The sequence below is a fragment of the Mytilus galloprovincialis genome, chromosome 2 (assembly GCF_965363235.1).
Source record: "Mytilus galloprovincialis chromosome 2, xbMytGall1.hap1.1, whole genome shotgun sequence".
Classification (NCBI taxonomy): Eukaryota; Metazoa; Mollusca; class Bivalvia; order Mytilida; family Mytilidae; genus Mytilus; species Mytilus galloprovincialis.
In genome coordinates this window covers 30377033-30398751 of record NC_134839.1, presented here as the reverse complement: position 1 = coordinate 30398751, position 21719 = coordinate 30377033, and the positions used below count along the sequence as shown (strand labels likewise).

Below are 21719 nucleotides of genomic sequence, written 5' to 3'. Positions count from 1 at the left end.
AATTAGTATAACAAAGAAGTGTGTACAGTTTCAAGCAATAATCATAAATTGTTTTTGAGATACGGCGCGACATGTAAAAAAAAAACTCCCCTTTTTTACAAAATACTCAATAACTCAAAAATAAAATTTTGAGTCATCACCAAAAAGAATACAGATCTTTAGATTAAGATAACAAAGAAGTGTGTAAAGTTTTAAGCAATAATCATAAATCGTTTTTGAGATACGGCACGACATGTAAAAAAACCCTCCCCCTTTTTTACAAAATACTCAACAACTCAAAAATGAAATTTTGAATCATCACCAAAAAGTATACAGATCTTTAGATTAATATAACTAAGAAGTGTGTAAAGTTTTAAGCAATAATCAAGAATCGTTTTTGAGATACGGTGCGACATGTAAAAAAACCCTCCCCCTTTTTTACAAAATACTCAAAAACTCAAAAATGAAATTTTGAATCATCACCAAAAAGTATACAGATATTAAGATTAATATAACTAAGAAGTGTGTAAAGTTTTAAGCAATAATCAAGAAACGTTTTTGAGATACGGTGCGACATGTGAAAAAAAACACACCCCTGTTTTAGTTACAAAGTGCCGTAACTCAAAAAGTTTAAATCTTATTTTCACCAAAAAGTATACAGATCATTTGACCATCATAAGAAACAACTATATTAAGTTTCATGAAATTTGGATAAGTCGTTCTCAAGTTACGGTGCGACATGTTTACGCCGGACAGACGGACAGACGGACAGACGGACAGACGGACAGACGGACGGACACCGGACATTTGTATACCATAATACGTCCCGTCAAAATTTTGACGGGCGTATAAAAATTCTTTTAGCAAATGCTTATGGTGAACTTTGGTGAATGGTTTATGTTTATATTCTGATGTAAGCTTCTCTAGAATTTTATAAATTTTATTTGTTTATAGTCTGACAACAGATTTACTTAGTATTGCACAACAGCACAGTGTATTGCACAACATCACAGTGTATTGCACAACATCACAGTGTATTGCACAACATCACAGTGTATTGCTCAACATCACAGTGTATTGCTCAACAGCAAGAAATCTTGAACTGAATATAAATTCAATTCATATAATCAATATCAAGTTCTTTGACTACAATTATTCAGAAACCTATATGTCAAATATTTAATTACAATCCAAATTCAGACCTATATCAAGCTTGAATATTGTGTCCATTTTTGCCCAAACCATAATCAGGGTTGGACCTCTACGGGTGTATCAAGCTGCGCTCAGTGAAGCAGTTTATTGTAATTTGGTCTGTTTTTCTTGTACTGTATGCAATAGGTCTACTATATTTTGTGTATGAAATGATTGAAAGGTGTACAAGGTGTCCAACTGGCAGGTGTCATCTGACCTTGACCTTATTTTCATAGTTCAGTGGTCAAAGTTAAGTTTTTGAGTTTTGCTCTTTTTAGGTCAGGTCAGGTGAGCTTTTCTCATCACTTGGCCCGCCTACCAAACAAAATGGCCGACTGGCTAAAATTAGAACATTTGTTGTTTTTTTACATAAATCAGGCTGTTGTTTATTATTATAACTGTTTAACATTTTGTCACGAGTCCTGGCATGCGCTTGTTATTTTCTGTTTAATATAAAGGAATATAAAGAAACAGCATTTAATGATGACAATAACTTTTCCAGGAACATTTGAATATATTCTCTTGGCATGTTCTGTAAAATACGACTAATAAAAGCACTGACAACAAAGTTAAATATGGTAAATCTTTTATTAAATAAAACCTTGCTGCCAAAAAGACAAATTCACAATTATTTAATAATTGTCCAGTTATTTTCAATGGAATGTCATAAAATAATAGTACTTCTTAGCAATATTTGCAATAAAATGTTATGTAATACATGTACAAATTACCAGACTTGCAAAATACAGATAAAATCAAAGCTTCAAAATGTGACTTGAAACACACATTTTATGATATCCATATTATATAGAAAATTGGTTTTTGTCTACTAATTTAATTTGAGATTTTCTTGATCTGAACTAAAATGTTCTTATTTTTAAAGCTGACTGTAATATGGGTCAAAGATTCAGACTTTGCTGAGTTAATCTTTTGTCATGCTGATATTGTCAAACTATTCAACTCCATTTAACTTTACTACTGCCCTGATCTTCAAACTTTGTCCTATATACACATTAGGCTTTAAGGGAGTTGTGTATAATAAAAAGTAAAATCACAAAAATACTGAACTCAGAGGAAAATCAATTCGGAAAGTCCATAATCACATGGCAAAATCAAATAACAAAACGCATCAAAAACGAATGGACAAGAACTGTCATATTCCTGACTTGGTACAGGCATTTTCAAATGTAGAAAATGGTGGATTGAACCTGGTTTTATAGCTAGCTAAACCTCTCACTTGTATGACAGTCGCATCAAATTCCATTATATAGTCACCGATGCGTGAACAAAACAAACAGACATAATAGGTAAAAATGTCAAAAATAGGGGTACAGCAGTCAACATTGTGTTATCATCTTAATCACTATAAAAACAACAAATGTAACGAAGAAGCACAAAAAGGCATACATCAAATTAACATCCTCATTTTGATTATATTATATGATTATATTTGTCTATGTAAAATGCACCCATCAAGGAAGGAGGGTATGGGTACTGGTGTAAAATTGCGCGTTTGAAATTCGCACAGGTAGACATGAAATAATTTTGTCGTTCAAAGTATGACGGGATGCACAAATACAGTCACGCAAAATAGATATAACAAACACTGACTTAGCAGTTAAAGTAATAATAATAAATATAAAATAATAGTGTGGTTCAAAGTATGACTTGATACATAAGTACAGAGTCACGTAAAATGTATATCACAAAAAAAGTTGGTTAACAGTAAAAGTAATATTAATGAATAAAATAATTTTGTCATTCAAAGTATGACAAGATACATAGGTACAGATTCACATCATAAAATAATTTTGTCATTCAAAGTATGACAAGATACATAGGTACAGAGTCACATCATAAAATAATTTTGTCGTTCAAAGTATGATGGGATGCATAAGCACAGAGTTACGTCAAAAGGATATCTCAAAAAAACAGACAACAGTAAAAGTAATATTAATAAAGACAAAAAAAAAAAAAAAAAAAAAAAAAAAAAAAGGGAATAATAAATAATATAACACGTAATTAAGATGATAAACAACGTCAGTACGCAAAATCTATACTTCAAGACCATCGTGTATTATTTGTGAAGTTGATACGGAATATTTATCAACAAGTTCTGGGTACCTTCCGATGAACTTTTTTAGAAAAAGGACGAGACGTTCTTTGACATACCCCTGGTTCATCAACTTTCTGCTCAGACACTGGTGACGTTTTACAAAGTCTGAGTAGGAGCTGCAAGCTCTTGAATACCGAATAAGTTGGGAAATGTATATTCCATATGCAGGTGAAGTTGGTATGTTGCTACTAAGGTGGGGGAAATTGATAATTTCAAAATCAAAATCGTCTCGTTTGTCATAAATTCTGGTACTAAGATGACTGTGTATGTCAAATTCGAGGTATAAGTCTAAAAATGAGGCGGATGAAGCCGTGTCTGTTGTCTCTTTAATTTCTAGTTCTGGTGGATATATTAATGGAACCCAATCAGAAAAGTTAGGATTGTTAATGGAAAGAACATCATCAATATATCTGAAAGTGAAATTAAATATCATACTTTACTGAATGACTTTTATATACTGCATCACATGGCGTATAACTAATTACATATGACCTTTTGTATCATAAATTTTTGAATTCATTATAAATATGTCTGCAATTCATTTACCGTAAATTCAGAAATTGTTTCGTACATAATTATTGCTATTCTTTAAGAATAGACAAAAATTTGTAATTAATTATTCATTTCAAGAAAATTTGCATACAGATTAAAGTAATAGATATTAGAATGCAAATTCTTATCATTGGGATACTCACATAGTCCCATTATTTACATAAATGGAAACTTAACTAAAATTTCTAAATTTACAGCATGTTTGAAAGGGAAGCAACTCTGGAGGAAAAAGCTGAATAAATTTGATAAATATTACAAGTGAAACCAGTAATGTTATTCAACTGTGTCAATATTTTCTAACATCTATATACTATATAAAAAGTAACATATGTCTCAACTCTAGATAAAAATTTAATTTGATAGTTGTCATTCCTTCTGATTTCAACCAAGGGAAACAACCTGCTTGTTGATTGGACATGTCACAAATACAACATATACCAGATATATCAAGACATTCAAGTAAAAAATAATAATGAACAATACAACAAATAATTAGGCTTAAAGCACCATTTACCATTTATGTTTAAAACATCAAAACATATACAAAATTCTATCATTATACAAAAAATTTAACAAAGAAAATAGCACAATTTGGTCCCAATTTGAGCACAGTATCTGATATGAACATATAAGTTTAGCAAATATAAGTTTTCCTTTATGTAATTCTGCTTTTCTACAAATAATATTAAATACTTTTAATTTTTCAGGCCATTTAATTTCATTCTTTATTTTTATCATCATTCTCTTATGTTTATTCTTTGTATATATAGGGAGGGATCCTGTTAAAAACACACTACTACAAAATGTTTTCTTTATATAATAATTTATATATAGTGTTTTTTCTTACTTTTGACCAAAAGAAATCTGAGTAGTAGGGTACACAGTATCACATATCTAAGTGCAGTATAGTATTTGTTTCGATTTTGATTAAAATGGAAATTTGCTACCAAAATAAAGTTTAAACAAAAATTAAAACAGTATTTTATGAAATAATCCAAGAAATGTCATGCATCAGAAGTGTAAAAAAGCTATGCAGACTTTTATACTTTAACACTGTTGTTTTATTAACAGTTACAGCTAATAAATTTTTAAGTTAAACCACAGTTTAAAATTTATTTTACAAAGAAGGCACCTGTTTTCAAGAGTAGGGCACAAACAATACTATAAATGCTATATTATCAATTTTATAAAACACATTAATAATTACAACAAAACCATCACTTTATTTTACATTTGAATATATAAAATTTTTAATAATGCCATCACCTCATAGGTTGATCAAGAGTTGTCTCCCATGTTTGGCCAAATTTCGTTATCAACATTTTTTTCATAGGGAGAACTGCTGTGACATAATTCTTGCAAAATGAAACATTATAGTTGATAAACATAAATGAAAAAGAAAATATGAATTGTACTAGGCTTTTAGTTAAGAAACTTGTATCTAACTTTCTAGCTTCTTTTTATATACTAAGAAATTTATGAGTAATCATGCAGATTTAAAAAAAAAAAAATTAAGGTGGTATGGGTGTCTTACACCATCTTGGATTGTAAAAAACAGAGAACCTAAGGTCCAGATTTTCTATCAAGTTAGCAAAATTTGATGCAGGAATGCAGATATTTAATGTGAATTTTCATTTAAAAAAAACATAAGAATATAACTTAAAAATATTAATATTTTTACTAAATTAAAAATAATAATATTTTTACAAGTGTACATTATTTTTGGTTGTTCTTATATATATTTTTAATTGGCATTTTTAAGGGGAGGCAACTCTTAAACAGTGCATTTTCTGAAGGAATCTACATGGAATTTTCCTATTTTGTATTTTAGCTCGAAAAAACGTATGGGGACCCTATCTTTTCTTTTGATATTCTCAAAGAATTGTCTGAAAGCTATCTTTTCCTAATTCATTTTACAATTCTATCATTTTGTTTAGATTCTAATCACAAAATGGTGTTTTTTCCTGAATAATCCATACAAAATGTGTCATTTTGTCACAACCTGTAGCTTGAGAAAATGTGCGGTGACCTATCTTTTTTATTATATTTTTGAACATATAGCAATAGATACTACGTTTTGGCAAAGTATGAACAAATTCTATCATTTTTATTTTAGACTATCATACCACCTTAACAACCCTAAGTCACTATTATATTAAAAAATATCAATATAAAAATTGTATCATATATATTATTATATATACCGGTATATATGTATCACATGACAAAACAGAGTATTTATTTCTATTGACATCAATAAAAGTTCTATTGGGATGACCATATGTCACTAGCTTTAACATTTCCTGTCCAACATTTCAAATCACAGTGGTATTTTGAGTCTCATACTAGATTATACATCATATTGATAACTAATAATATTTCAAAATTGAAAATCATGTGTTTAATATCATTACTGAAGTTTCAGATTTTTATTTTGCAAGCATATTAAAAATCATTTAAATCCATTTTAAAATAAGATATTTTGAATGAATTTTATAACTGAACCATGTTCAGGATGTCCCATATCACTACACTTAAACTTAAAAAAAACACCTTAAAAATAGAGAATAAACAGAAAAATATTCCATATTCCGAAACAAAGAGTCAAATGGTATCAAAAAGTGGACATATTACTTATCTAGGAAATAAAAAAATAATTTTCACCCTTAACCTATTTATAAAAAAGAGTGAATAACCAATATCCAAAACCTACACTGATCAAACAAGCATGAATGAAACAATTCTAAATGGCTAATCCTCTATCCACAGTTAATATATCCATTAAACAATGAAGTGAAATAAATCTCAAATAATCTGTTTGCTTTAAGGTTATAACAACATAGATAGGCAATCTGACAGAATTTTTTTCATCATATACATACATGCATTCATACATTTGCCCTAACGTAGCTATAAATTTTGGAATATCAAAATACTATTTCACAAGTTTTGAAAGGAAATAAATATTTGGTTCTATTTTAATTAAGGATACTTGCACATGTATTGAAGGTAATACACCATACAGAATCAAATCCATGTATGGTGGGAACAATTTTCCTCAATACTTATGCAACCTTCCTTTATTAATTATTGCACTACATGTATAAACATTGGTCACACCATCTTAATTCTAGATCTTAACATTCAATGTTTACAAAAATTTCTCGACTAAATCTAATTTTTCATTTTCAAATTTTATTTAGTACATGTACTTGACAAAAAAGCTTGATGATATATTTCTATATTGATTGAAAAAAGATTTTTTAGTAGGCTATTGAATTTATAGCAAAATGAACAATAAAGTAAATCTCCATTGGACCAACCTTTTTATATCCAAAGAAATGAAAACAAAAATGGTGTGACCTTTCTGTTTTTTTCTGATCTATTTTTACTACAATTCATCATGAATAGTTTTCTGTTTAAATGCCCAAAACTCTGATGGTAATTTTTTAACGTCTCTTTCTCTTTTAACAAAAGCTGTAAATGTTGAGAAACAATTTCCTATAAAGATGTCACCTCTAGCCATTAAAGCTAGATCTAGATGTGGGTTATCTTTCTTTGACTTTATAAACTTCACCTAAAAAAGGAGGAAAGAAAATCATAAAATTTTGTTAAATCTTGAACATCAAATACAAAAAATTAAACAAGTGGTCATGACCATTTGATATCAATGTTTGTTGGTCATCTATTCATAATCATTCAATATGGCAAACAAATATGTAATAAATTTGATCCAACACATTTTCTATTCCTTTTTTAAACAGGAGAAAACATAAAGCACTCAACAATCTGCCAAATCTATTCCATATAGTAAGACCAAAATAATGACAAAATAATGTAAATCAATTCAAAAGAGAAAACCAACAGCCTGATTTCAATGAAAAACATATAAATGAATTAATCTACAGTAAATGAAGAATTAAGTAAACGCTATGACATGTAAACTAGTATCCGACTTACATCTTTGATGACTTTAGACATTTTATCTATTAAGTCTCTACTGTCTGTTCCAATAAAGACAGATTTAGCTCCGACTTTTTTAACAGCTTTCTTTACTTGTTTGATGATAGCATCATCTGAGGGGTAACACATCTCTTTATCGGGTGTTCCATGCTCTTGTCTGTACCCAAAACACTGGGGAGCTGCAAACATCATTGGTGAGCTCGATAAATGGTCACAAGCATTTTGCTAAAAAATATATTTCATTGTACAATATGTGTTCACTGCCTCAGCTAACTTATGATAAAGAAACTTGATTTGCTACTATCAGATTGACAATTTATTTACCAGCAAACCTTCAAACACAATACTGAGTAATGGTATACTGTTCAATTCATATATAGCATTTGATTTTGTCACTTTTTATGGACTTCCTGTTTTGAATAGTGTTTTGGAGTTTAGAACTTTTTATATATTTTTTTATAACACTGTCATTTTCTGTTTTGAGTAAGTACACATGGAAAATACTACAAGGCAATCTTTTTTTCATCTCTCTACAAAAAAACTAAAAAACGAACCACCTGCAATGTTAGTATTCTTGTATCAATAATTTTCACATCATAAATAGAAATGTGTGTCACTTACAATTTTTATGTTAGTTAACTTACAAAATCTGATCCAAGTCTTAAATGTATTGATACGAATGGTCCATCAGGCAGATTCTTTTTTATAAATCTTTCTGCTTTTTTGTTGATACCATCAGACCACTGTAGGTGTTTATGGAGACGAACATTTCCCTCTGAAACAGGGAATGCCCCTGGGGCACCAGTAAATGCTAGGACTGGATACTTGTCTGCTGGGTACCTAAAATAATTATACATCACCATAAATAAGAGAAAGAAACTGTAGTTTGTGTCTTAAGATCCAAACTACAACTCCTGTATTTTAATTTCAGCTTCAATATTATAAATCACTGTATTCTATTCACATACACACCAACATCAATCAATAATTTGAATGTTTAAAATGCAGTTCAAAGGAAAACTGCAGCAAAATCAGATTGATACAGCCAAAGATGACTGTTTACACTATATACTGTTTAGATGTAACACATGTACACCACAGTCAATCATATACAAGGAATTTCTAAGCATGGCTGCCTGACAATCAAATGGTATAAAATATGTATTGGAATGGTTTATATTTAACAACCCATCTGAAATATACCAAAAATCATTGATTGTATTTCATCAACTCACTGGATATTTTTTTCCCAGAGTTATCTCCCCTTTATTGACAGATTTTAATTTGGAAATATCTTTTGTTTCCTCTGCAAAACTACAGAAATTCCATTTGAAAATATATCAGTATTTTAAAATTAACATATTATTATCATAAATTAAAATGTGTTTATGTTGTTACAGCCTTGAACTATTGGTTGATTCAATAGTACAGACTGATCTGTCACATAGGAAGTTACATTTAACTTGTTCACAGTTTTAGTGTTGATACAATTAAAGTTGTCTTATAGTGTTAATCAAACAGCTTTACATAAAGAAAAGTTGTTAATCATTTCTCTATTTGGGTTTGTTTTCAGGCTAAACTGTTTTTTTTTTCTGGGACTGTCTTTTCCAGTTTATTAGCAGATTTATAAATGATAAGGATACATGAGTGACAATGTTTTTTAGCAAGCAAGGACATATTATAAGAGCTGGTTAACATATAATATCCACAACAAATTTTGTTTGACACATATTGTCAAATAAGTGAAAAGTAAAATCACAAAAATACTGAACTCAGAGGAAAATCAATTCGGAAAGTCCATAATCACATGGCAAAATCAAATAACAAAACGCATCAAAAATGAATGAGTTTAACATAAGATCAATAACAGTTTATTACAATTAACATAAGATCAATAACAGTTTATTACAATTAACATAAGATCAATAACAGTTTATTACAATTAACATAAGATCAATAACAGTTTATTACAATTAACATAAGTTCATTAACACTTTATAACAGCTATAGGTAAGAACAAATATAACAAATTTCCAATGTGTTGCATATTTAAAACACCTTATAATAGATTTAATGAAGTTTTTATTTTTCAAAACCATATTTTGTAGAAATTTTCCTCGTTACTTCTTTCCATGTTGACCTCAACTTAATAAGGTTAGTAAATGCAATCAATGTATAAGTTACTGGCATCTCTGGACGTCTCTATCAAATTCAGAATTCATATTAAAACTAATATTACTAGTAAGTTGAATATACCTTTTCAGCCATCTTTGAATTTCATGAGGATTATAAGAATCATAAGTAAGAGGTCCATAAAAGACATTTTTATCGAATTCTACTTCAAACGTATCCCAGAATGGACCAAATGGATTGCCATCTTTTGCTGCACAGGTTGGCTCGTCTGAAGTCTTTTTGTCAACATAGTGGGTTCTGGCAGAATAACAAAACACTGAAATAATAGACAAAATCTAAATAAGTTTTCAAGTTAATTCCAAATAATGGTTTTAGCTTTGTTCATACCTAGTTTATATCATAACAACCTTCAAATGTTTCCAATTTTTTTTATTAGATTCTGGAAGACATGCCAAAGTTTTGATTTTAAATGGTAGATATTTCAAAAACTTGCTTGTTAGTTATAAGCATCACTATATAAGGCCAAATAAAAATGTATGTGTGGTTCCAGTAACCTTACTGTCCCTACTTTTTCGGCTTAAAAATAGCCTACCCTAAAGATTTTATTGTCATTTTTCATTAAGCACTGTTAAAGTCAGAATGTTGCTCCCATAGACTCAATGTAAAAAAAACCCATAAAATAAAAAAAAATCCCTACCTACCTACCCTAACTTTTTTTCAGATGTAACTGGAACCACACATACTTTTTTTATTTGGCCTAACTAAATTAAATACCAATATCACTCTATCAGGCTGCTGTTTTTTGTTGTTTTGAATTGTTTGATAATATGTACATTGTAGCTGACTGTATGGCATGGGTTTTGTTTTAACTGTCAGACACAATAATGCATATCTTAAACATTTTTTGACACATAAACTTTCATTGGCTGATTTAATAATAACAATACCTTAAAGAAGGTACAGAGTGTATCCAGATTCTAAGCATATACATGGGACCTGTATTTTTTTCAGAATAAAATATTCCTGATTAAAAAATTCCAGAGAATTGTTGGAAATACAAAAATCTTATCCCACTTATTTTTCAGACCTATATCACGTCAATTACTAATAATGCTAACAAACAACTTTCCTTTGTCATAAAAATTAGGGTTGGTGACACTGAGGTGGTATTCAAATTTATCATATAATAATAGGGCAAAATGTCATGACTTACAGAAGTCAAATCAATATCATCATCTACCCACATTAACATGTCACTACCTCATCGGAGATTTTTAATTCCCTAAACATGGTAATTAAATCTTGTCATGTTGAGGTAAATAAATAACGTGCAAATGATTAACAACTTTTTCTGTATACACAATTCATCACAGAGAGCAACATGATGGTGAGGATGTTCATCACAGATAGCCATGGACAGTTTACAGAGATGTACAACCGTATTGTATTTTATAATACCAGCACTTTAATTTTTATATATTGCCATATATGTGAGCTCATTTTATCTAGAGGGAGAATTTTGGTTATTTCATTTTAGCATTTTTTGTGCTATTGATTTTGAGATCAGTTCCTCACCTGATATTTTGAGAGATTTTAAGGTTGAACAATGCTAAAACAAAATTGGATATCAGTTTTTTTTGGAAAATATTATCTCAGTTTTTAAGGTTGAACTTTACTGAAGAATTGGATTTCAGTTTTTTTGGCAAACTTTATCTCAGTTTTTAAGGTTGAACTATACCCAAGAATTGGATTTCAGTTTTTTTGGGGTTACATTGTCTCAGTTTTAAGGTTGAACTATACTTCAAAATTGGATTTCAGTTTTTTTGGCAAACATAATCTCAGTTTTTATGGTTGAACTATACTTCAAAATCGGATTTCACTTTTTTTGGCAAATATTGTCTCAGTTTTAAGGTTGAACTAGACTTCAAAATCAGATTTCAGTTTTTTTGGCAAACATTGTCTTAGTTTTAAGGTTGAACTATACTTCAAAATTGAATTTCATTTATTTTTTTTTGGCAAACATTATTTCAATTTTTAAGGTTGAACTATACTTCAAAATTGAATTTCATTTTTTTTGGGGCAAACATTATCTCAGTGATTCAAATAAACTTGAGTTTGACAACAAGTTTGAGTCATCCACAACACAGATCCCTTTATAGAGAGAGATTAATCCTTAATTTGGTTTGATCTACATGACCTATATTGTAAACATTTAAAGTTCATTTGACAGATTGTTGTGTTGTATACACTCGACATCTACAATGATGTCAGCAATGTACACCTACAGTAATGTCAGAAACACATGTGGAAATCATTAAAAAGGTTGATCACTAATTACAATTTTGTTTTTAGCGCTATAGGTATTGTGATGTCAACAATATACCTAAAGTTCCCATGTAGGCAGCTGTTTATCAGTCAGATGTTGTTTTTTCAACCTACTTATATTATAATGTCAATATCATTGTAAATGTATGTGCAGGTAAATGTCCTTAATAGTTTGGCCAGCAGCAGTTTGCAATTTTAACCTTTTTAGAAGAGGCTGGGTCTTTATGCACTTGTTTCTATCATTTTTCTCTTTTATGCTACTTGATAATATAATTAGGTGTTAAAAATGTATTTCACATTTCTGTTTTTCTTTCATATTTCTCACTTGTAGACAATAAATTTCTTATTATACCAAATGAAAGTATACTTATATACTGGTCGCATATCATTTCTATTGAACAAATGATTTGCTTTTTCGTGCTAATCAGATTTAAGGGTATTCTCTTGTTTCTTAATTTTTTTCACATATTCAGAATCCTCTGGTTTTATCCATTAAAGTGCCATAAAAAATATTGCCTGCTAACTTCTACTTTTCTTCTCATAACTTTATTGCAAATAGTTTAAAAAGCTAAGGTTAAAAATCTTATAAAATTCTTGTTATTTTTAATACTTTTTTTAAAAGAAAAAAATATGCCAATGATTAATGTAAGAAAAATCTAGAGAATCATTTCCTGCCAAATTTTCTAGAGCTTATATCTGTAAAACATGCTCATGGACCCTTCATTTTTTTAATATTTTAGTTCCTTTATTCAAATGCTATCAATTAATAAAAATCTTACAAAAAGCTTTTTATTTTGAAAAAAATGGTGAAAAATATTGTCTTGCCTTTTTTTTTGTAATCTCTTGTCCTTCCTTTTTATTTTTCCCTATTTTCTGTGCTGCCTTTTTGTTATTTGTTCATCCTGACTTTTTTACATCAATTGTCAACCTCCTTTTTTTGGCAAAGTTGCTCATCCTGCCTTTTTTGTTTTACTCAAAACTTTTATATTTCATAATAATAACAACTAGAGGCTCTAAAGAGCCTGTGTCGCTCACCTTGGTCTATGTGAATATTAAAGGAAGCAGATGGATTCATGACAAAATTGTGTTTTGGTGATGGTGATGTGTTTGTACATCTTACTTTACTGAACATTCTTGCTGCTTAAAATTATCTCTATCTATAATGAACTTGGCCCATTAGTTTCAGTGGAAAATGTTAGTAAAAATTTAAAAATTTTATGAAAATTGTTAAAAATTGACTATAAAGAACAATAACTCCTAAGGGGGTCAATTGACCATTTCGGTCATGTTGACTTATTTGTAAATCTTACTTTGCTGAACATTATTGTTGTTTATAGTTTATCTCTATCAATAATAATATTCAAGATAATGACCAAAAACAGCAAAATTTCCTTAAAACTAACAATTCAAGGTCAGCAACCCAACAACGGGTTGTCCAATTCATCTAAAAATTTCAGAGCAGATAAATGTTGACCTGATAAACAATTTTACCACATGTCAGATTTGCTCTAAATGCTTTGGGATTTGAGTTATAAGCCAAAAACTGCATTTTACCCCATGTTCTATTTTTAGCCATGGCGGCCATCTTGGTTGGATGGCTGGGTCACCGGACACATTTTTCAAACTACTAAACCAAAAGATGATTGTGGCCAAGTTTGGATTAATTTGGCCAAGTAGTTTCAGAGGAGAAGATTTTTGTAAAAGATTTCTAAGATTTATGAAAAATGGTTAAAAATTGACTATAAAGGGCAATAACTCCTAAAGGGGTCAACTGACCATTTCAGTCACGTTGACTTATTTGTAAATCTTACTTTGCTGAACATTATTGCTGTTTATAGTTTATCTATATCTATAATAATATTCAAGATAATAACCAAAAAAGAGCAAAATTTCCTAAAAATTACTAATTCAGGGCCAGCAACCAACAACGGGTTGTCCGATTCATCTGAAAATTTCAGGGCAGATAGATCTTGAACTGATAAACAATTTTACCACATGTCAGATTTGCTCTAAATGCTTTGGGTTTTGAGTTATAAGCCAAAAACTGCATTTTACCCCATGTTCTATTTTTAGCCATGGCGGCCATCTTGGTTTGATGGCCGGGTCACGGTACACATTTTTCAAACTACTAACCCAAAAGATGATTGTGGCCAAGTTTGGATTAATTTGGCCTAGTAGTTTCAGAGGAGAAGATTTTTGTAAAATATTACTAAGATTTACGAAAAATGGTTAAAAATTGACTATAAAGGGCAATAACTCCTAAAGGGGTCAACTGACCATTTCAGTCATGTTGACTTATTTGTAGATCTTACTTTGCTGAACATTATTGCTGCTTACTGTTTATCTCCATCTATAATAAAATTCAAGATAATAACCAAAAACAGCAAAATTTCCTTAAAATTACTAATTCAGGGGCAGCAACCCAACAACGGGTTATCCGATTCATCTGAAAATTTCAGGGCAGATAGATCTTCACCTGTTTAACAATTCTATCACTGTCAGATTTGCTCTAAATGCTTTTGTTTTTGAGTTATAAGCCAAAAACTGCATTTTACCCCTATGTTCTATTTTTAGCCATGGCGGCCATCTGGGATGGTTGGCCGGGTCACCGGACACATTTTTTAAATAAGATACCCCAATGATGATTGTGGCCAAGTTTGGTTTAATTTGGCCCAGTAGTTTCAGAGGAGAAGATTTTTGTAAAAGTTAACGACACCGACGACGGACGATGACGGACGCCAAGTGATGAGAAAAGCTCACTTGGCCTTTTAGGCCAGGTGAGCTAATAATAATACATGACATTTGAATATAATGAATGTGAATACCACAAACTACTCATTCCTAACAGCCTTCTTGAGAGATATGATATATAAATATATATAGGTTATATAAAAATGTGAAATTGAGTTTTTTCATGATTTCTTAAAAGTGTTTTATAACAAACACAGTCAGCTCTTCAGCATAACAAATTATACAATCAATAGATGATTTGAGGAGGATTTTTATTTTTGTCATTTGAAAATAAATTAAGATGAAGCTGCAATGAAAGTTTTCATTATACTTCATAATATGCTGTTTTGGAATCTAATGCATTCTGGGTAATATTTTCAAAAGCGTACACCAAAACATGGTGATTGGTTTAAATGTTCTAAAGAATGGAAATTGAGCCAATGACGTTATGTTATTTTTATTTTGGTGTAGGAACAATGAGATTACCCAGTAGTCCTGTTGATTCTGAAAAGGAGGATTGAAATACCAGGAATAAGTTTCTATAGTTCTACACTTGGACAACAATGTTTTGAATATTGTTTAACGTTAACCAAGTAGGGTATTCACAATAGAAGAATATATATATCCATGTGACAAGATAAGGATGTTCTAACAATAAATACTAAAGTGAACTGTTATTTTCACAGCTTTCAAGAAAAACAAAAACATGGAAATTAATGATCATGAAAATACGAAATTCTCTCTATTTTAACCCCTTGAAACTCTCCCAAGTCTCTGGATGACATTTTCACAGTCTTTCCATTCAGATTTAGTGGGGGAACATGGGAACCTACCTATTCTTTCTCCTGGAGGCCACACAGTTGGTGCTAAGTGCTCCATAAATAATTCCATCGTCATCACCTTGTGAAACTCTGCTAGAGAATGAACTTTAAAGTATTTGTCAAACGGCACTTGGACCTTCAATGGAATTATATACATTATTTGTGATAGAATAATACAATATTACAATCTGTTGATAAGAAAAAACAAACATTTTTAATAAATATGTTTATCAAGAAGTGTAAAGAAAAGCGGGTGTTATTTAATACCTTCTTATTTTCATAAAAACAGCAAAATAAAAATATAAGGCAACCAAGAGGTCAATAATTTATTAGTACCTTCAACAATGAGCAGGAACACACACTGTTTGTATTTGTAATGAAATGTAAGGGACTTAAAAAATAATTTCCTAGTGTAATAAACATGTGATAGAAATGCAGTTCTTTTTTTTTTTTACACCTATCATAAAATATAGTAATAACTATGACACAAATGTATATAAGAATGTAATTAGGTGAAATAAAAAATAAATCATTTTATCATTTGCATGGGACTCAAATAAAAAGAAAAGAACTCTAGGATCTGCTTAAATTTGATAATTGACCTTAAGTGAGCTATTGAAGTCTTATATAAAGAAAATAATGTGTGTTTTTAATATATATCTTCCAGTTGAAACAGTGCCCTATTTCTGTTTAATTATTTCCCCTTAGCAACAAAGTAGGGGCAATAAGGCCCATACTTGGCCTAAAAATTACTGCAAATTTAAAAATTATCATACATATTTTTAAATTACTGAAAACTTGACAAGGTATTCAGAAAAACAAAACAAATTTGACATTGGACAAGTTACCATTGCAACAAATCATGACTTAATTTGCATATTTTATAAAATTTTGTGAAAACAGTACATATCATGACGTAATTGTGATGTCAGCAGATAAAAATCTTTATGTTTATCATTTATAATTCTTGACCCTATACATTTCAGTATGTGCCAATTATCAAATTTTATTACATTCTGAAGCGGCACAGAAGCCAGAAAACGCCCAGTGTTTATGTTTGACGCCGGAAGCATACCTAACCTACATGTACATGCATAATGTCACCTAGTGTAGGGACCAAAGAAGATAACATCTTTTCACGGAATTTTCTTTAAAAAAGATTTTACACTCAAATAATGATTGAAATTTAATTATGAAATTGTTTTGCATTCAAATAGAGATAACTGTATTGTATTTGAAGCGTTGCGGACGTCCATCAGTAGTTTTACTGTCGCAAATACCCTTTTACCTGTCTCCGCTACGTGTCGCCAGGTAAACTAAATTTGTGACAGTAGAACTACCGATGGACGTCCTTAAAGCTTCAAATACAATACAGTTATCTCTTATTTATACTCAATAATATGAATGAGGTGTGATTTTTTTTCAATTATTTTTAAGAAATGAGGTGTGATTTTTTTCAATTATTTTTTAAGAAATGAGGTGTGTTTGATATTCTGTAAACAAATACATACTGATTTAGGATTTGGCCAGTGGTATTCAACCCATGGTGGTAGTATAAGTGTTCTGTCCAAGGATTTGGCAAAAGCTAAGGCACCAAGAAACTGGTCTGCCTGATTTCCAAATCTTCCTAAAAAATAAAAAGTACATCACCACAAAATTCACATATAGATATAGGAAGATGTGGTGTGAGTGCCAATGAGACAACTCTCCATCCAAATAACAATTTTAAAAAAGTAAACCATTATAGGTCAATGTACGGTCTTCAACACAGAGCCTTGGCTCACACCGAACAACAAGCTATAAAGGGCCACAAAATTACTAGTGTAAAACCATTCAAACGGGAAAACCAACGGTCTAATGTTTGTTTTTAAAAGGAACACATATACAACATGTACAGTGTGTCTCAGTGGAATATTTTCACATTGAATGATAATGGTGGTTGGTTTACTTTGAAATTATCATTGCAACTAGTTTTACAACTTTCATGAGAAGCTAAGAGAAGCTTAAATATGAATAAGATTCATGTATATTCATTTATCCTTTATATTCATATATTTACATAATTTCCAGTTGATAATGGTATATTATATACATGATCTACATGTATACCGGGGTGTGCATAATAATGACAAAACAATACAATTATGTTTTCCCCTTGAAACAGATGATGACTAAAAATATTACAGAAATTAGTATAATGATACATTGTAGATCTTATCTTAAAAAAATACTTAGAACAGATTGTAAATGATGCATACATTACTGATATTATTTTTGGTTTTGCACAAGATAAATATTTACTTATTCATGAAAAAGATAAATATTGAAATAATTGATTGAGCTTACAACTAACCCATACAGGGACAATACATGATGTATCCTTTAGGATCTACAAGGGTTGATTTCACTGTATGCAATAGACATGATAGATACCAAACCAGTATTAAATTCTTCATCTTGTAGTACAGATATCTGAAAAGAGAAAAAAATATTCTTCTAAAAAAATCAAAGCAACTAGCAGTAACCATGCATTGCAATGCAAACATTAATATATAAGGTACATTTGTATATGTCCTAAATTATTATTTTAAGTGTAATCATCAATTACCCACTACTTGTTTAACATGGTTTAGGAGAAAAATTATAATCACTACAGCAAAATATTTTCATCTTTATACTTATGATATTAATTACTTTAATCATATCATGACACTAACATTTTCAATCCAAATCCCCTGTACATGAATTTGCTCCCCCCCCCCCCCCCCAAAAAAAAAGAAGCAAACACATGGTTATATTGTTATTTTCTTCATCTTATAAAGAAACATGAAACCGTTCATTATGGAAAACATCCCATTCTTTTTTTACTTGTATTTTAGTTGAACATACATGTACATTGTAGATCATTGAACATGTTGAAGGTAACTATATTTTAACATGATCATTTATTTTAATAATAAACACAAATTTAATTTTTAATGTGGTGACCCTGTATATAGGGTGGTAATCTACAGAAGACCTAGCAAATAGTTTCACCAAACTCCTAAATTGAGCACTAGATTCAGATGAATATAGAAACTAAGAAATTCTTTTACAGGCATGACAGGTAATCTGTGAATTATTATTCATGTCATTAGACCAGAGGCAAAAACATCTCTCTTCATCCTTTTGTATACAGTAGCCCACCACCTTATTGCTGTGCCTATTCAACATCACCCTGCTTGGCAGAAATAAAATCAACTCAACCACAGTCATGCATGGAAACTTCACACAATTTGGATAAATGTCAATGTATATAAATGCTCATTCTTTCCACAAACCTCCATCTTATGGAACCAACTACAACCACCTGTGACAGCCCTCGCAGAATTCGCCGCATTTAAGCCTTAAAGGTGGCAGTATACTAATCAAGCTTCCACATAATACACCTTATAGCTATTTGTCTGCCATTACTGATCATCACAACTTTGACGTCATAATAGAAAATATATGATGCCACGATGGAAAGTGATTGTTGTAAGACGCCAAAATGTCAAAATTTCCAAATAGCGTCATGCATTGCGATAAGGTGTATTATAGTGTAAATACTCTAAAAAAGAAGATGTGGTATGATTGCCAATGAGACAACTATCCACAAAAGACCAAATGACACAGATAATGACCTTTATTCTTTTTAAAAAAATGACTCTAATGTGCATGTAGGTGAATATTCCTTAGTGAAATGTCTGCTTGCGGAATGTATATATGTATGTGAATAGTCCTTGGTGATATGTCTGCTTGATGATGTTGTTAAGTATTTGAATTAACCTAATTGAAGTTGAACCAGTTTCCCCTTAAGGAAGATATAAAGGAAAGTTAATGGTTTCCTGCCTATAAGAGATACATTTTTAATGATTTTGAATATAGACATAAACTTTCTTTTAATCATCTGTGAAGTGACCTACATATGTCTTCATGGACTTATTTGGTCTTCAATTCTTAAATTATTCATTTATTTACAAAAACACACGTCGTCTTCCTGCTCTAATTAAAAACTTCCGGTATAAACAGCGCCCTCTTTGTCCCTTTATTTAGAAATTTACTAAAACCTGTTACTTTTATCCGATCGGAGATTTTGTTATTCGTGAAATTGTTTAATTGATTTTTGCATGCTTAAAGACCAGTGGCAGCTATATTGGTTCAGAAGCAATAAGTATTACTTTTGATCCACTATACCAATTCTTGCTTTTGAAAAAAAAAATCGCACGTCTTAGTTTTTTGACGCTAACCGCAATAAAAATCATTTTACTCAAGGTAGATTAGCGAAAGCTAATTGAGTCACCCTCTTTAAATAAAGTCATTACTTACTTACTTTTGATCAAATTATTGTTTTTCAAAATTCAACACTATAAAGTATGTTGAAAATTTGGATTCTCAATTTTCTTTTCTTTATCTGCTTGACCACATGTAAAGCAAAATATTGTCCTATGAAATATTGTACCACAAGACAATATTTCATGGCTATGTAGCATGAAATATTGTCCTCGTCTATGGAAAAATGTCCAGAGAAGGACAAATTTTCATAGCAAAATTTTGTCTGTATAAAGACAATATTTCACAGATGAATGTGATGGAATTTTGTCTTGTTAAAGGGAGATTATATTTTATGTGAATTGAGGCAATATTTCACAGATAAATACTATGAAATTATGTCCTATTAAAGGGAGGTTATATTTTGGTATGCAGATAACGATTTAGATAAATAATTAAAACTTTAGAAGATGAAAGTAAAATTTTGATAAACTGGTTCTCAATAAATAAAATGAAAGCAAATCCAGAAAAATTTCAAGCAATAGCTGTAGGTAAAAAAACTAAAGACAAAAACCTGAAATTTAAATTAGAAGGTAATGAAATAGAGTGTGAAGATAACGTTAAACTTCTAGGTGTAACAATAGTTTTAAACTAAATTTCAATGAACATGTCTCTATATAAACGTAAAAAAGCATCCAAACAATTAAATGTATTAAAAAGAATAGGTAAACACCTGGCTAAACTCGGAAAATTAACAATTTATTATTCTTTCGTAATGTCCAACTTTAACTACTGCCCACTAGTTTGGCACTTTTGTGGGGAGGTAAATGCAAAAAAAGATAGAGAAAATTCAAGAGAGAGCACTAAGGTTCATCTATGAAGACCATTCAGCAAGTTATGAAGACCTACTCTGCAAATCAAAATTACCATCTTTAAAAATAAGAAGAATGCGATCTTTGGCGATTGAAGTTTTCAAAATTATAAATAAAGATTGTCCTGTATATCTCCATGATTTGATTCACTTAAAGGAAAACACTTACTGTTTCAGATACCAGAATACAGCAGATCTACCACATGTAAGAACAACTGCATATGGCCTACAATCCTTCAGGTATGCGGGTGCTAGGCTTTGGAATGAGCTGCCAGATGAGCCTCGAAAGCAATCATCTTTAAACCAATTCAAGAACTTAATAAATTCTTGGTCTGGCAGCTCATGCCAATGCTTTGCCTGCAAAACCACTTAATCTATGTTCATTATTTTATGGTTTGTTGCTTTATTTTCAGCATGGCAAATTTATTTTATTATCTTTACTATAGTGCTTCTGCTGCTTTGTGCTAATTTTAGAAACTTTATGTGCTTTTAATGTGCTTTCTATGTGCAAACCATTTTATTTGTGCTTTTGTTTTTATCTCATAATTGCATGTATCAGTATGTGTTTAACTTATACGATGTTTAAAGAACTTTTGTGCTGCATGGTTATATACTGATATGAACTCTTGCTTTATATGTTTAATGTTGTGTGCATGACTCGATATGTATGTTTTGTTTTACTTGTTGTTATGTCGTTTTTAAAAGCTCTTCAGAGCTTATGTTTGTAATTGCTTGCTTATACCGACTC

At 30.3% G+C, this 21719-nt stretch overlaps 1 protein-coding gene across 1 annotated transcript; it reads right to left on the bottom strand.

Moving 5' to 3' along the window:
- Positions 1–6051: 6051 nt before the first annotated feature.
- LOC143063341 (GDP-fucose protein O-fucosyltransferase 1-like) lies at positions 6052–19837 on the bottom strand. The gene is made up of 8 exons (XM_076235442.1): positions 19755–19837; positions 18164–18282; positions 17322–17437; positions 15823–15946; positions 10058–10250; positions 8446–8641; positions 7799–8026; positions 6052–7415 (listed from the first exon to the last, which is right to left on the bottom strand). The coding sequence occupies exons 2-8, from the start codon at positions 18264–18266 to the stop codon at positions 7230–7232; spliced, it is 1146 nt and encodes a 381-aa protein (XP_076091557.1). The 5' UTR covers positions 18267–18282; positions 19755–19837; the 3' UTR covers positions 6052–7229.
- Between the last annotated feature and the right edge of the window lie 1882 nt (positions 19838–21719).